Source organism: Cottoperca gobio, chromosome 4 (assembly GCF_900634415.1).
Source record: "Cottoperca gobio chromosome 4, fCotGob3.1, whole genome shotgun sequence".
NCBI lineage: Eukaryota > Metazoa > Chordata > Actinopteri > Perciformes > Bovichtidae > Cottoperca > Cottoperca gobio.
In genome coordinates, this window is record NC_041358.1 from 8,869,600 (window position 1) to 8,887,403 (window position 17,804).

General features: G+C 41.8%; 2 protein-coding genes across 2 annotated transcripts; both read left to right on the forward strand.

Annotated features, from left to right (window-relative positions):
- Positions 1–906: 906 nt before the first annotated feature.
- foxf2b (forkhead box F2b) lies at positions 907–4,582 on the forward strand. Its single transcript, XM_029429871.1, has 2 exons — positions 907–2,133; positions 3,915–4,582. Exons 1-2 carry the CDS (start codon positions 1,161–1,163, stop codon positions 4,085–4,087), a joined length of 1,146 nt encoding a protein of 381 aa, XP_029285731.1. The 5' UTR covers positions 907–1,160; the 3' UTR covers positions 4,088–4,582.
- A 10,381-nt stretch (positions 4,583–14,963) lies between these two features.
- Positions 14,964–17,141, forward strand: LOC115007128 (forkhead box C1-A-like). The gene has a single exon (XM_029429838.1). It carries the CDS (start codon positions 15,261–15,263, stop codon positions 16,671–16,673), a length of 1,413 nt encoding a protein of 470 aa, XP_029285698.1. The 5' UTR covers positions 14,964–15,260; the 3' UTR covers positions 16,674–17,141.
- The last annotated feature ends 663 nt before the right edge of the window (positions 17,142–17,804 follow it).

Genomic DNA, 17,804 nt, shown 5'->3' on the forward strand with positions numbered 1-17,804 from the left:
CGCTTACACACGCACGGTAAAGACCACCACCTCTCCATCTCTCACACTCCTCGCCCCAGCCCGGCACCGAGACAGTTTGTTTTTGTTATCCTCTGGACCCGTTTGGGAGGAAATTATGAGCAAAATAATACAAATAATTCAAGATGGTGCGTTTTTTTATTGCTTCACAGGGATGCGTTTGGGCATCATCTGTAGCAGATAGCGTGTAGGCCCAAATGCATGTTTTATTTCATCATGGTTTCAATTGCAAGATGGACCTTTTTTTTGCACATATTGGTTTATTCGTGTCAGGAAAATGTATGATCTGTGACTGAAATCACAACTTCATACATGCAGGACCAGAGGGGGGGGGGGGGGGGGGGAAGCTAGTTTTTTAACTTGTGCGTCTGGCGTGTGGCGCTGTTGATTGGGATGTCTGGGGGAGGTTTGATAGATGGCTTAATTGCGTGTAGTCCGAATTTGGAGAGAGGGGGTGGGAGGGGGAGGAAAGAAGACGACGAGAGGAGAGAATGAGGGGGCTTTAACGCTGTTGAGAACGGTAAGTGGACTTGGGCCAGATTTGGCAAGAGGGTCGAGGGGGGGGGGTGGCTCTATTCGTCACTGATTTCAGGGAGATTTGCAGGCGCAGAGTGCGGATGAGGAGAAGAGAGGGGGGGGGGGCTCTCGCAAAGGGACGAAAGATTTATGGAATGATAGGTGGTCGAGCTTTGTTTGGCTGGTCTGTTGTGCGCAATAAATCGAGGGGTTTTCGTGTTTCCTCCACTTGAGGGATTATTCAGGCGCTCGATGGCCACCCGGCGCGCCACACAGCACCACTTAGCGCCGCTGTGACACCCAGTGGAGCTCCAAGCCCTGGACACTCAGTCTCCAGTGGATAACCAGCTCCCCCCACTCTCTCTTCCTCTTCCTCTCTCTGTCAGTGCGTGCGTTCTGCATGCGTCAAGGGAGCACCGTGCGTAACGGGGGAGAGTCGTGCGTAACTGGAGACAGATTTCACTCCATTTTGCGCTGGGATTCTGAGGACCACTGGCGGTGCAACGCTCACTTGCAAGGACACTGACCGTTGGATCCTGATATATTTTTCACTTTTGAATTATCTCACGGCTAGTCTTTTTTCCCTCCCTCTCTCCACTCTTAGCCAGTCGTACGTCAGAGCTGACATGACGACCGAGACCCCTCAGCAGCAGCTGGACCCTCCGCCTCCTCTGAGATCCAGCCCGGCGTCCGGCGCCCTGCACCCCGCCATGCTAAGCCCACAGGCCGCCACAGAAAGTCCGTCCACCATTAAAGGAAAGAAGACGACCTCCGGTTTAAGGCGACCGGAAAAGCCGCCGTACTCCTACATTGCTCTCATCGTTATGGCAATACAGAGCTCCCCCACCAAGCGACTGACACTCAGTGAGATCTACCAGTTCCTCCAGGCTCGCTTCCCATTCTTCAGGGGCTCATATCAGGGCTGGAAGAACTCGGTCCGGCATAATTTGTCGCTGAACGAGTGCTTCATCAAGCTGCCCAAGGGGCTGGGCAGGCCGGGGAAAGGCCACTACTGGACCATCGACCCGGGCAGCGAGTTCATGTTCGAGGAAGGCTCGTTTCGTCGCAGACCCAGAGGCTTCAGAAGGAAGTGTCAAGCTCTGAAGCCCATGTATCGGATGATGAACGGCATAGGATTTGGCACCTCCATTCTTCCGCAGAGTTTTGACTTTCAAGCTCCATCTGCCACTCTCGCCTGTCACAGCAACAGCTACAACTTGGACATGATGAGCAATTCAATGGCCGCGGGGTACGACGGGCTGAGCGGCGGCCACCACGTACCCCACATGTCCCCGAGCCCCGGTTCCACATACATGGCGAGCTGTCCCGTGCCGTCTAACGGGGAGTACGGAGCGGACAGCAGCAGCAGCCCCGTACCGTCCTCTCCAGCCATGGCCAGCGCGCTGGACGGCCACTCCCCGTACGCGAGTTCATCCGCACACTGGGCGTCCTCCGGCGGGTCCCCCTACATCAAACAGCAGCCTCTAACCTCCAGCAGTCCCGCATCCTCTGGTTTACACTCCGGCATGTCGCCTTACTCCCTGGAGCAGAGCTATCTTCACCAGAACGGCAGGGACAGCCACAGCAACGACATATCAGGTACCACAGACTCCCTTATGGCGCATACTGGCAACTAATGTGTATGGGGGTTATTATATTAATGAATTAATAAAAACACGTGATCATAATCCTCACAGCATGTCCACCTCATCTACAAGACAGCCAGCAAAATGCATTGTGCAGCAGAGGCCTGTGATTCATTATAAATGCTTATAGCAGTGAAAACTCAATAATGAAATAATATGTTTTATAAATATAACTCGTATTTAAATAAGGATTATGTGTTTATTTGAAAGGCTAAATAATACAAATGGAGAGTTTACATATCTGTGCAAGTACTAATAAAGTAAATATATAATTTACTACTATTCATTTCAATTATAGAGTTAAACTGCATTTCTCCCTAAATTATTTAAATTATTTAGTAGGTTCAACAGTTGTGGGTGACAAAATAATAGTTTAACTCATTGTATTGAATAATATGTATTAAATGTTAATGTAATAATAAAGCCCATAAAGGCCTAAGCTTGGTTCAGTAAAATAACATTAGTTTTATAAATGTTTCTGAGGCCAATACATAATTAATATTCATATTCTAAGAGCTGCTAATGTGTAGTATATGTCCCTTTAATCCACAGTTTGCAAGATTTTCTAAATCACACATCTGTACAAGTGTTCACGCGGTATTTTGTCAAATAAATAGATTAAGATAAACAGCTATTTAGTGATCGCGATTTTAATTCACCTCACGCTCATTCGCTTTACCATAACACACCGAGGCTTTACTAAAGTCTGGGGATTCCACCGAGGCGAGCAACCCATGCTAGACCCCGAAAGGGTCCCAGAGGTTAGCTAAACAAAGACTGTGCAGGTCGGACCACACCGGCGGAGGATTTTAACCACTGCCTATCCACACGAGACGGAAGGCCTTGTTAAACTTTACGCAGCGTCTTAATTGAGCCTGCACGGAGGATAAACGTGTTGGACTGCACAGTGCAGCCTCGGTAACTGTACTGTCAGTCAGGGAGGCTTGTGTGTTGTCTGTGAAAACGGGCTGCGAGCTATGGCCCGGAGGATAAAGCCTGCTGTCTTCCACTGAAAAACACAGTCACATCTGGAGTCCTTATGACCTTGACGAAGCCCCAGCCTCCCCATTTATTTTTCTCTTTCTGGAAATAGAAGCTCAGTTACAGACACAAAGTGACGGTCACTGAGTCCGATTTAAATAATCCTGCAGCTTTGGGGCACTCCAGGGAAAACATGCTAATTTACTGTTATAGGTTGTAAATCAAAATAAAAGCATTAATTATATTGATTTGTTTTAATAGCTTAAGGAAAATTAGGTGCCTTTTAAAATACAAATTATTGTAAATTATTGCTCTTTCACCTTGTGGTGAAGCTCTATAAGACAAATATCCCCCTAGAAATATTATTAAAAATTAAAGTTATTTCTACTATTATTAAAATAAATAACACATTTATATAGTTGTTAATGGACCTAAAAAGATGTATGGCAGTTAGGGGATATATATTTTATAAACTATAATTATTTCTGTATAACAAGGCCTAAATCGTCCTCAGCAGTCAATTGGGTTCATTTTTAAGCTTATATGAAAGTGAATTTCAGTTTATGAAACCTCTTAGGCTATGTTATATTATATGTTTAAGATATTTTAGATTAACCTCCCACACACTGTTTTTGTGCAGAATAATTTAATGCAAAACTCGGTGTAAAATGCTCGAAATAAAACTATTATGCTATAATGAACATTAATGTGTTCACCTCTTTATTAACATCCTCCCCTGTGTCTCCTCTGCAGTGGGGATCCCGCGTTATCAGAGCCATTCCTCGGTGTGCGACAGGAAAGATTTCGTGCTAAACTTTAACGGCATCTCCTCCTTCCACCCCTCGACTGGCGGTTCCTACTACCACCATCACCACCATCACCATCCCCAGAGCGTCTGTCAGGACATCAAACCCTGCGTGATGTGAGCTCTCCTGTCACTGTGGAACTGCAGCTCCGTCTGAACAAACAAGCAGACATTTCTTTTTTACTTTTACTTATTTTTTTGGAGGATTCATACGAGGATGTACCGTGGCGTCCGCACTCACACGTTTGCCTCTTACATGCACCCAAAGTAGCTTTCTTGGTTGGACTTGAGAAAACTATGCATTGAAGGAAATGAATGAAGAAACCCCAGTGGCCTTTAAAAAAGAAAAAGAATAGAAATACCACTCTGCCCATATGAACTCTGACAAGCGATTTCTTCTTCAAAAGAAGCTTCAGAAACACGACTTTTAAATGTGTTTGCTCTTGTAACACGTGCAAACTTTATATTCTATGTAACTATGTGCTATCCTATTAGAGTAACTACACACACGACGCTTTAGGCTAACATGAACTGCAACAAACCTTGCACTTATTGTATAACCCTTTGCCAACTTTCTGTCCTGTAAAAGGTTTCAATAAAGCTGATATATATTTTAGGCTAAATTGTCTTTCTATGCATATTCATGTAGAAAAGTTGTTTATACTCTGCATTAAAAGGAGGTAAAATTGAGGTTGAAAATAGCAGGAACTCATACTTCCATATTGGAAATTGCTTTCTGGCTGTTTACATTTCCAGTTATGGTGAGTAGTGGTGGAAAGTAATTACGTTTATTCACTTAATTTGAGATACTTGTACTTTAAATGAGTATTTCCATTTTCTGCTGTTGTATACTAAAGATGAAGTTAATTTTCAACATAAGGTTTAACATGCAAAACCGTAGATTAGTTTATAACTTTTAAAGCATAATTTAAGATGAAACTACTCAACAGTAAAGCAGTTAAACATATTTTACTTGCAAACAGCTTCAGCGTTAGATTACAATACAATAATACAATAGACAGGGGCCATTCTGCATAAGAGTACTTTTACTTTTAATACTTTTAGTGTATTTAGCTGTTAATACTTCTGTACTTAAGTAATGGATAGAATGCAGAACTTGTACTTATTGTGTAGTATTTGTATATGGTGGTGTTTACTCAAGTAAATGATCTGGTTCATTCTTCCACCTCTGATGCTCAGGTTTTGAATGAGTGTATCTATAACATTTATGGCATTCAATAACCAAGGCATGCAAACAGTATGATAACATAATATGCACCATATAGTAACATAGAAAATGTTTCATTTGAATCTAAATTTGTGTTTAAAGAAAACTTTTCTAATGATTTAAAAGTGAAATTGCTCATATTTCATTAGTTTCTGTTTTGGTATGAAGCTGATCATTAGGGGTTTTGCAGCGGTTGAAGAAGTATTCAGATCCTTTAACTTAAGTAAACATTGCAATGCCACTACGTAACAATAAAGCTCCATCTCTCTTTACTGTAATTACATTACAAATAAAAGCCTTACATTTAAAATCTTTCTTTGGTAAAAGTATTACCAGAACATTGTACCTAAAGCATCAAAAGTAAAACTACACATTCTCCAGCAGAGTGCTTTTCTGATTTGTTATCATGTAAACAGATTGTTAAGGTTGTTTATGGTCAAATTGGAGTCAATTAATATCCTGTTGGGTAGTTTACTCTAAAACAATGTATCAAGTGTTAGTTTCCACCGTTAATAAGTAGAAGCATTATGAAACATGATTACTCCAAAGCAATATCCAAAGCTAAAAACCACAGAGGCTGATCATTAATGACAGAACCTTTGTAGACTGATGATATGAGGAGTGACACTCAAAGATAAACGTCCTTAGAAAGTGACGTTACAATGTAAAAGGAATCTGATTATTGTTAGTTTGAACATTTCTACATTTTGCATGTTTTACAGCCACCTCCAGCCTGTCTAAAACAGCTGAAAGTATTTTGCATCCTGAGGCCGCTCCTTTCTATGTGGACATCCAGGGCTGCCAAAATCTGAAGACGGCATATAAACAAATGAAAGGACAGCGCCTGCGTCTCTGGAAATGCAACAACTTGGTATTTTTAGAGTGTGGTAAACAGATCAGACTCGCAGAGAGCTGCCTCGTCACACAAACAGAAAGCAGACTTGGGCGGCTGCACTTGTGCTGGGGCTCTACTTTTTGTCTACATTGCTTTTGGTCATGACTCAAATGCAGCATCCCTCATGACTAACATATGCAGATGGAGATTTCCTTATTAGGCCACTGACATAATCACAGTTTCTCAAAATGCATTGTGGAGTCACTATTTATGCCTTAAATGCAACGTCTGAAAAAAGGAATTCGCTGGGATGTTAATATCTGTTACCTCAGTGTTTATTTCCCGTGTTAAAGTACACTATGGGTTTCTAAACTTTTCTCTGGGACACAGTACTTTTCTTTTCTCATGTAGCTTAAAAGCGATTGAGTAGGAAGTTAGAACACAATTCAACCAGTTTTAAAAACTCTAAGGTATTACAAATGAAAACCACATGAGATATTCATGCTTTCACAAGTTATCTTTCACAATTCAGCTGCCCAAAAAGTCACATGTGCAACATCAATTCACATATGTAGAACTTCTCATGTGGTCCTATGCTATGATGCAAAGAATCAGGAAAGATTTTAGCAAATCATACAGTCGATTTAAATCATTTATATCTTTATATATGCTTGTAAGCAAGCTTCAGAAAAACCCAGACTGACTGAATCCTGTTGATCTTAATGAAGTGGCCTCCCACTTTGAGGTCATTAAATGTCATGTGGGATTAGTAACAGAGACAACATCCGCAGTCACGTATGAAAATGAAAAACTTCTTTCACTGGACAACAAAGTCCTTTCTAATTTCTTCAATGCAACCCTCCATGATGAAAAGTCACACAAAGTGGCCCTGCAGCTGCTGGATTTTCCATGACAAGACTTTTGAGGAGTGCTTAACTTTCAATATGGTGGAGTATATCGCCATCTAGTGGCTGAGAGAATCGCGCAGAGAGCATTTCTGCACCAGGACGATATAATTAGTCTACTCAAAGCAGACACTCGATGCATTTGCCCATTTTATATTAACATTACTCTGAGAAAGCAAACATGAATGAATAAAAACAATTATCTTACAATAATAATAAAAATGTGACTTATGTCTCAGCCAGTGATGAACTAAACCTGCTGAATCTTATACAATTTAATACATACAGTTTAATAATAGTATAATATACTATTGATCCAGATGTTAATGTCCAGTACTACAGAAATGTTTCAATGGGATTCATAACTTCTGCAATTATCACTGTCATGTGCATTATTCACTTTTCACACAGTACTGTACTGTTACTCTATTTTCTTCTATTTAATTATTGTGTACTCGCCACTTTACTTTTTTGTTCTTTTGCTGTAACAAGGTAAATTTCCCCGTTGTGGGACTAATAAAGGATTTCTGATTCTGATGAAGGTGATTGTAAACTGACTGTTGAGCTGGAGATTCATACTTTTCCTGTGTAAACACATTATTTACAGCCATGGCCGGATTAACCCCACAGGGGGCCAACATGTAAGCACTAGCAGTGGGCCCCTTTCGCCACATGTTTGTAATAATTTAAGTTTGCCATTTATCAGATTACTCCAAAACAACAGAAAATGGCTTGGGGCAAAATCGGCGTTGAAGTTCCATTATTAAGTCTGACCTAATACATAATGTGTATGAGAAAACTAAACTGAACTCACTATTTACAGACAGAAGCCGTGGGAACCGATCACTTTCTCAAAGAACCTTCAAAATCCAAAGTACCTCTGACCCTGTAGTGCTATTTATCAACATCGATTGTTCTGGTGTGAGTTGCAGAGTGTTGGAGATATCGGCCGTAGAGATGTCTGCTTTCTCTTCAATATAATGGAACTCGATGGCGCTCTGCTTGTGATGATCAAAGCGTCAAAAGAACACATTAAAAAACTTCAACATCAATGTCTCTTTCAGAAACCATGACCCGGTTACTGAAGGTAACCCACAGACCTAGTTGTGAGCAGTTTCCTGTAGGAACTATTTTCTTTCTACCGAACTGCACCCGCCAACGAGTGAGCACGAGCCCTCGTTCATGAGCACGCTTCTTTCTGAGAGGTGATACGGTTGGAGCTGTAGTTCATTGGAACAATGTAGTCCCTACATGAATCTGCTCACAACAAGGTCGGCGGATCATCTTGACTAACCGGATCATGATTTCTGGAAAGAGACTGTTGTGTTTTAAAATGTATTTTCTACACATCTAGTTCCATTATAATGTTGAGAAGGCAGACATGTTAACGGCCGATAACTCCAACACTCTGCAACTCACACCAGAACAATCTAGACTGATTACTACAGGTAAGAGGAAAAGTATGAATTTTTGATTTTGGTGAACTGTCCCTTTAACATTTTTCAAACTGAGCATTGCGAAGCCAACGATACAATCAAGTGCAAATGAATGATGGAATATTTTGTGTAAAATACATTTTGATGCAAAATAAGAGACAAGTTAACCAACTGTGATTGTCCTCCATTTCTTTCTTTATGACTGACATGTACTTGAACTAAACAAGTCCCAGACCTCGAGCCTACTGGACACACACATGAAAGTGATGTCTCATTATAATTCTGGGTTAGATGGCAAACAAATGTACTTCTCAAAATGTCAGAGTCCCTTTCATATGGACTGCCTTACCACAAAGTGGATTCAACTTTTGCTTACCAAGTGGGATTGCCACTAGCATTTTTAGAGACATGTGGAATATCTTGGGGATTTGTATGCATTATGCATCTTCTCACACACACACAGTGGGGATATGGAAAACTTGACTTACAGCGAAACACATTTAGGTGCTGGAATAAGTTTAAACTAAACCAATTCGGCCTCCTTGTTGTTCCTTCATTAACAAGAATAACAGGTAAAGCCCTGTGAGGCAGTAATGCTCATGAACATTAATGCTCATTACACATGAACATTAAATGAAGAGAACACTTTGGTATTCTTAGAGACTCTGAGCCTCGAGCTGAATGCTAATATCAACATGCTAATGTTACAGCTAGAATACATGAAATAGAAACAAATCCCAGTTAGATATTTCACTTTAAAATGGCAATAGATAACATTTTTGCTTTAAGCCTCACTTTACAATTCAATTCTGTCTGCCACAGAGGAGCCAACACTAAATAAATAAAGTTGAAAAGTTCTCTTTTGTTTCCACTGTAAGGGTGCAACCAACAGACCAACCAGCTGACATGTCCATCCCTTGAACCGCCCTGATAGTACCAGGCCAAGAACCCTCAGATGTAGACGTCTGTCAAGCTGAACCTGAACGTTTAACAGTAAATGGTTGGGTTGATAGGTGGGTGGAAGGATAGGGAATTGTTCTTTTGGTGAGGTGTGTGTGTGTGTGTTTGTGTGTGTGTGTTTTCTTCTCTAGGGGGCTAGGGCCAGGGGTTTAAGGGCTCTTTCCAAGCAGGATATGAAGCTCCCTGGTCTTCTCTCCAACATCTGTCTGAGCTCAGCTGTCCAGATCGCACAGTTTTGGACATCACAACATCTACATTTACATTTACACCTTCTCCTTCAGAGCCAATACAAAGTATTGTCCTGCTGCTGGATGCTGTGGCTCTAAACGTGACGCACAGCCCAGCTGGGTGACTTTGAAAAGGCTTCCTCCAGCTGCTGTACTTTCCTTTTCCGCAGCTCCGTGTTGCAGGCTCAAGATGGTTTTCTGACTCTGTAGTCTGAGTACTTTGAGCTTTTTTGCAGCTGCTGAAGCATCTCCTCTTCCAGTTCACAGACATTAGGCTTGAGACCCTGTCTTCTCACTGCAGCGGGGGCTTTATTCCTCCAAGTAGCAGGTTTACAGAGTTATCTGGAAAATTGCTTAATAAACCTGGAAGCTCTGCAGATCTGGAAACTGATGTAAGAAAAGACCTTTCCAGGTATTAATCTGCAAAATTATTGAAATGAAACGATCAGCTAATTTTCTTCCAGGAAAGCTTGCCCAACTGGAAACCTTCAAGCATGGAGCGAGACTTCTGAAAGATTTGGTGAATTACAAAGGGAAGGTTACACTTGAGGGCTTGTTAGTGAAATCTCACATAAACAGACAGGAAAGAATCTGGTGAGGGAGACATGACTGAATAGTGCTGATCTTATCATTAGCAGCGTCTGAGTTGCCTTTAAGCGAGACCTTTATCTCCAGCTGCTCAGTGGCCAACAGATCCCCCATGTATTACTGTTGCTGTGTGAATGCGCTCAGTGAGCGAGCTCTTGATAAATGCAGTTAAAAATAAAGCTGACCCTGCGTCTTCTGAAAGATGAGGCTGCTTTCCACAAGAGAAAAGAAAGAAAGGAACAAAAGGGAAAAGCAAAGGAAGAGCAACCGTGAAGAGGAGGTGACGGTGGCTGCAGGTTCTCCACTAGGGGGCAGAGTTTAGCAGCAGTTTGCTAATTTGACTAACAAAATGCAGTAAAGCACGTTGTTAACTAATAAAGTACATTTCTAGTCGCAACATGATTAAAGTCACAAAACTAATAAAACTGATATAAGGGTGATTCTACTGTTGCTTACCAAGTGGGATTGCCACGAGCATTTTAGAGAATATGGGAATATGAAAAACTTGACTTGCATGTTACAAACTTCCAAACATTTGCCAATTTTACACTCATGTTAAAAATGCCCTGTAAGGTATATTACACTGTACAGATTATAACATTGTTCAATAACAGGAAATGTAACCCTACAATACTATTCAGGCTTGTTCTCTGTCACTGTGTGAATGTGCAAAAAATAATAATAATATTTTAAAAAGAAATTATAAAAATGTTTTTGCTTTATCTACTAACAATTTTGCGACCCCCCTGCAGTACCTCCTGTTGAAGACCTATGGTCTAAAGTCCCAAGGGGCCATTTTCCAGGCAGTTTAATGAACTGAAACTGAGACAAATAGATCTAAATATAGTTCTGTTTTTATACTAATCTTGATTTAATTTGAGATGGCGTGCAAATACAGAAGGATTAGATTGTTTGTGTGTCATCACGTGAGAAAATGATGCTACTCATCAGTGCAGCTAAATAAGAAACAGCTCAATCTCAAGGAAAGGTTTTCTTCTGTCATTTCCCAAGTCGAGTTTTGGGGGGAAATGGAGAAAAGCTGCCACACTGTGAGGCGCTTTGTGGCCTTGAGAACAGCTTCGCCCTCTTCAAACCAGTCACAGCCGGAGCACCAAACACACGATTAATGTTTTGCACATGGATGATTGGCAGCTATTTATTTGAGAACCAATTCCAATGTGCTCTTTGAGCGCATGACTTTGAGGTCCTGGGATATTTTGGAAATCTGTCTGTGTTTAATTAGGCCCTTAATATAAACACTGTCGACGACACACTGAAGGACCTGCAAAACAATTTCATACCCGCTGCCTCAGGAGTGAGGCTTCATAAGAAGAGACCACAAACTGATGGGAGGTCACCAGTAAAAATACAGAAGGAAATGACTACACTTTTTTTTTATATGGACATTCCACATGGACTTGTGGACCTTAATCAGCTAAAACCAGCTCATAAATCTAGGTCTCCTTCTTTTACTTCCATGTTGTTGCTGTTGTTAGTGCATGTGCATCAACGCGGCAGCAGAGGGCGCTGCTGGTATCACTTAATAATAGTGTGTGATAAAATGACTTACACGCTCCTGACACTGTTCAGTGATGATGATGATGATGATGATGATGATGATGATGATGATGATGATGATGATGATGATGATGATGATGATGCCTAGAAATGAAAATCAAAAATAAAGCCTATATTACATTGTTTGCAATAACTGTTTATTTATTTGTTATATATCTATTTAACTGAATATTTGAAGTCAAGAAACCTGTCACTGCCCCTACACTGCAGGAAATGTTGCATTTCATGTCCCAATTCTTTTTTAACATTTAGCCTTTTTTTCTAAAGAAAAATACATTGGTATCTATTAAACAATAAGTAAGTCATGTGTGCTTTAAATCGGGGTATCTGTAATCTATACATCAGTATCTTTTTATAAAGTAATTGAAATGAGGTCCACCTTTACCAGCTGCAACATTACAATGATGAACACATTAATATATACATAATTATAATCCAATAATATAAAATATATTGTTCTGAAATGGAACATTCTGCATATTGAGTAGCCTACTATTGCTGTTGGTACTTGAAGTATATTTGGGTGCAAATACTTTTGCAACAAAAATGATTTACTCAAATGAAATTTTAAATGCAGGAATTTTACATGCAGCAGAGTATTTCTACATTGTGGCATTGTTACTTTTACTTAAGTAAAAGATCTGAGTAGTTCTGACAACACTGGTAAAAACTACTGACGATAGCGAGCATCTATCCTGCACCTTCACAGACTGCCCACCAGGGGGCAGGAGTGTGTCGTATATTAAGGAAGTATTACTACAAACCTTCAGCTTTCTCTCACGCAGGAATTTCTGTTTAAAACCTGTCCAGTAAAAATCTAATTAAATGATCTTAACCATTCATTTATAGCAAACGAACATCACTATAATAGTATCATAATATTCACATATTAGATTCGGTGGGCTTTTTGTTTTTGGTCCAAGGTTTTATCTCAGGATGTGGTTAGTTTTCATTGGAATCTCAGTCGTGACGGATGGAGGGATACGTGCTGCAGATATGAACGGGTTTATACTGTAACAAATGTTATGTCTAATTAATAGTAAAACACATTTAACGTTGTAAAGATATTTTATTAACCAGTAGTCCAAAGTCTCATGACACCTGTGGGTTGCTGGTTCACTTCCCTGCAGGCCAGGTTCCCCTCCACACACACTGACAGATGCTGTGGAGACACGGGCGACCCTCCGTGTGTCAGCAGGGGTCCCTGGTGGTCAGTGTGGCCGGTGCCGAGGACTCACAGCCCGGACCTCTGGAGACAGGCCGCTCTGCATTTGCTTCCCCGTGAGAGGCCTGACAACACATGCAAATCACAGAACAAAGAGCAGAATGAAAAGTCACAAGTGAGAAATGAACCCTCACAGATTATCATTGTTTTATCAGTGTTTGCCAGGGTTTTTATTTTCTCTTGTCATTTAAATGAAAAGTCTGCAAAATCTGAAAGAGTTTTTTTAATCAATCAGGTCAATTAGCAGACTAAAGATTAGATAAAGAAGCTGACTTGCACCTCTTTTATTGCATTAGGTTAGTACTTTTCTATTATTTCCATGGACTCTTAGATTATTTTAATACCAAAGAACTGGATGTTTTTCCCCAAATAGGATGTTAATTTAAAAGCAAAAGTTTGAACTCAACAATTCTCAAAAGAAAGCTTCCCAGCTTTACCAGAATGAGTTCTGTCTGTTATTTTCGTTTTGAATGTATTTGTGGAATTTAAAGAATTGCTTGAACTTGGTTGAAAGGAATAATTGTATAAAGTCTATAACAAATCTTGTGGGCTATTGGAGTTGTAACGCATAGAAAAGTCTACATTATTTTCTGTATGCTACCGTTAATAAACTACACTTTATATGACACCAGATATAGGAGCCTGCATGTCAAAACAGAACTCCGGGTTTAGTCACTAAATGTTTAAAGTAAAAACCACTTTATACCACATGCAGGGCTGCTTCTACTTTTTAAATGATTTTATACGAGCATTCAAAACAGGCATTTTCATTTTCTGATAATTGTTTTAGACACAATGTAAAACAAATATATTGACTTAATAAAATATCTATAGACATATATTCATCTTAAAATACAGAACTATGCGTGGTGAAGCGTTGAGCGTCATTTATATATATATATTTAAAATCCCCAATACAACAAATAAACAGAAAATAAAATGTATTCATATTTTATCCTGTTATTTTTATGCGATTGTTCTGAGTTTTATACTAAACTGATAAAAGAAAGAACATGTATGTATATTCTCTGTCATTCTTCCTTAATCGTCTCCATCCTTGTAATGTTTTCAAACGATTATTTCCATCAGGCTGGTGTTGTTTTAGGCTTTGTAATCAACACAACGAAACATAACTTTCTAGGAGCCAGAAGGCTCTGTTAACACCCGTTCAGTGTGAATGACATTTGGAGGTCTTCATCTTTAAAAAAAAGAAAAAAAATCCCACCTCGGCCTCAGCAGCCGCTCGCACCCAGGGGACCTTTTCTCACCCATCTCGACCAAATGATCTTCATTTAACCTTTAATTAGTTTCCACACACCGCCCACCGACGCTGTCGGGGAGCAGCAGGAACCATCCACACTCTTTCATGTTCGTGTGTTTATTCAGAGGCTCAACCGCAGGCAGCTGATGAGAGTTTCTCACAGACAGCAGCCTGATTAGTATTAACTCATTTTGCATTCCTAATCCGCGATACCTTTGGTCTAATTAGAGGTTAAGGTATCCGAAAATATTTAATAACATGCATGTGAAGTGTTCATTTTGAAAATGCCTATAATGTAAATGATATGACACCAATATAAGACAATATAATTGTCCGTCTTTCTCTTTTTTGGATCATTTCCACTTTTACGCGGATTTTTGATATTTTGGAGATGAAGGGTAGGGTACACCGATTTGGTCAGAAAGTTTAAGGTTTGTAACGCCACAATAAACTCACTTCTTGTTTAAAAAATAGACTAATAAAAAGTTATTTTATGGCTCGCATTATGATGAATTAATACAAAAATAATAAATGACTCGCATTTTGAGTCATTAAGGGAATTTTTCAGCATTTTAGGCACACCCTTCACATCATTTTAATAACTCCAAGAGCTGAGGAGAGAGGGAAGGAGAGAGTGGTGGCGGAGGAGGAGGAGGAGGAGGAGGGGGGGGGGGGGGGGGTGTAGTAACTTTTGTCGCAAGCAGCTTTTCCACAGGTTCATTTCGTCCTCCAATTGGATGGTGGAGCACACATTTGGGGAGGAGCAGTCCGAGCAGCCAAAAGGGAGGAAAAAATGTGAAGGGTGAAAAAAAAAGTTCCTTGCTGTGTAGACTCCTGCTCCTCTAGCCTTACTTTTAGCCTTCTCAGTTACCCAAATGTTCACTGCGGCAGTGTGCGCTCTCTCCGCTTCACCGTGGCGAGCTGTGGCTTAAAAAAGGACTTCCAGACGACACAGAAAGAAGAGAAAAGAGTTACAGAATCGGAGCACACGCAGAAGTTGTGAGAGTTTCTGGGGGGACGCAGTTTGGGGAGTTTTTACGCAGTGCGCAGGATGCAGGCACGCTACTCCGTCTCCAGCCCCAACTCTATGGGAGTTGTACCGTATATCAGCAGCGACCAGAGCTACTACCGGGCCGGCGGTGGATACACCGGGATGCCCGCGCCAATGAGCATGTACTCCCATGCGGCTCATGACCAGTACCCGGCCAGCATGGCCCGGGCGTATGGGCCGTACACCCCTCAGCACCAGCCGAAGGACATGGTCAAACCCCCCTACAGTTACATCGCTCTCATCACCATGGCCATCCAGAACTCACCAGAGAAAAAGATCACCCTGAACGGGATTTATCAGTTTATCATGGAGAGGTTCCCCTTCTATCGGGACAACAAGCAGGGCTGGCAGAACAGCATCAGGCACAATCTGTCTCTCAACGAGTGCTTTGTCAAAGTGCCCCGGGACGATAAGAAGCCCGGTAAGGGCAGCTACTGGACTCTTGACCCGGACTCTTACAACATGTTTGAGAACGGCAGCTTCCTACGGCGCAGGAGGAGGTTCAAAAAGAAGGACGTGCAGAAGGACAAGGATGACAGGCAGGGCAAGGATCCGTCAGCCCGCACCCCGGGCAGTGAGCAGGACCCGTCGGGGCAGGGCTCTCAGCCGGTGCGAATCCAGGATATAAAGACGGAGAACGGGACCTCAACGCCGCCGCAGGCCGCGTCCCCGGCCCTGAGCACCGTACCCAAGATCGAGAGCCCCGACAGCAGCAGCAGCATGTCAACAGGCAGCCCCCACAGCGTGCCCTCCACCCGGTCACTTAGCATGGATGGACCCGAGCACCACCAACACCACGGCCAGGCCCAGGTGCAGGGCTTCAGCGTGGATAACATCATGACCACCCTGCGGGGGTCTCCGCAGGCCGAGCTCTCCCCGCCACTCATCGCCTCCTCTCGGACAGGTATCAACCCTTCACTGTCGCTCAACTATTCCCCCAACCAGACATCCGCGTACAGCTCAACGGCCTGCAACCAGAACGCCATCTCCTCCAACTCCAACTCGACCTATCACTGCAACATGCAAGCCATGAGCCTGTACGCAGGGGACAGATCATCCGGTGGCCACCTGGCGCCGTCTGCCACTGTGGAGGAGGCTCTGCCCGACTATTGCATCACCACGACCACCGCGACCCCGCTCGGACACGGAAACCTGAGTCAGGCAGGCCAGGACGGCCACCACGCGCACCAGGGACGGCTCACGTCCTGGTACGGGGACCTGAGCCACTTGAGCCCGGGTTACCCGACGCAGCAGCAGAACTTCCACTCTGTGCGGGAGATGTTCGAGTCCCAGCGGATCGGGCTGAACGGCTCCCCGGTCAACGGGAATAATAGCTGTCAGATGGCTTTCCCGTCCGGCCAGTCCATCTACCGCACCTCAGGAGCTTTTGTTTATGACTGCAGCAAGTTCTGAAAGCCAAAGTGTGTCATTTAAATTAATAACTCTAATATATGTTTTATATTTTTTGTACTTTTACTCACACTCCGAATGGACATAAGAGATTCAGAGACTTTTTCTATCGAGGCGTGTGTAACACCGAAAACACGTAAGTTTTCTTCCCTCTCAATTTGAGAATTGTTTATAAAGAAGGCTCGACTACCAGCTTCTATGACCATAGACTGTAAATTATAACCTAATATAGTAATTTATTTTTTAGGAAAAGGGAGTGGTTGGATATTGAGGACCAAACACTTTTAAGTTTTCCAGTTTTCTTATTGCTGCCTTTATTTGTCCCAGTTCTTGTATAGAAATAGAGGGGGGACTTTGTAGTCTATACTGACTTAGCCTATTTTATTCATTTTGTCTTATTTGTTTAAAAAAAACTATTTTGAAGGCATTACATTTTGTTTGTTTAATAAAGTGCCGTCTATTTGACCTTAATTTGAGTGATTTATTAGCAGTGGGAAGGAAGTATTCTTTTTAATTAAGAGATAGATAACCAGAAAGTGGCTCGAAATACGTTTGAGGGTGTGAACTATGTTACATTATTTATAATGAGCTAAATGCTCTAAAAATGGTGGCCACTGAGAAACAGCCTTTTAAAAAGAAAATGCAAAGAGTGTGTAGTTTTAGCCCACGTGCATTTGAGTCTCTCAGTGAATCCACATCATTTGGATTTCCCAATGAAATAAAACAATAATGAAACAGTAATTAAGGTTCATATGAACTGTATGGTTCAAGAAGGAATCTTTTATTTAAAGTTAGGCCCATCAGGGGTCCGAGGCCTTGCTTTGCGGTGCAGAGGACACATTCAACTGTACAGCCGAGGTTACCTAAATATCTAACTGTGAGCGGCTGAAACAAGAGTAATGCTCATCTTGACTTTCAGTATAAAAGCTTTAGGCTACCCTGCAAGTTGTATATTTTCAACACTCGTGTAAATGCTAGGCGGTAAATAAATACACGTGTGGCAGCAGTAGAGCGGTTTGAACTCACTAAAGGCCTAGTCAGAACAGTAAGTCAGTCTTTACAAACCGAGCAGGCTGTTTGTGAATGATGTTGATGGGAGGTTTTGGATGCAACAGCTGCACCTGCATATGTTTA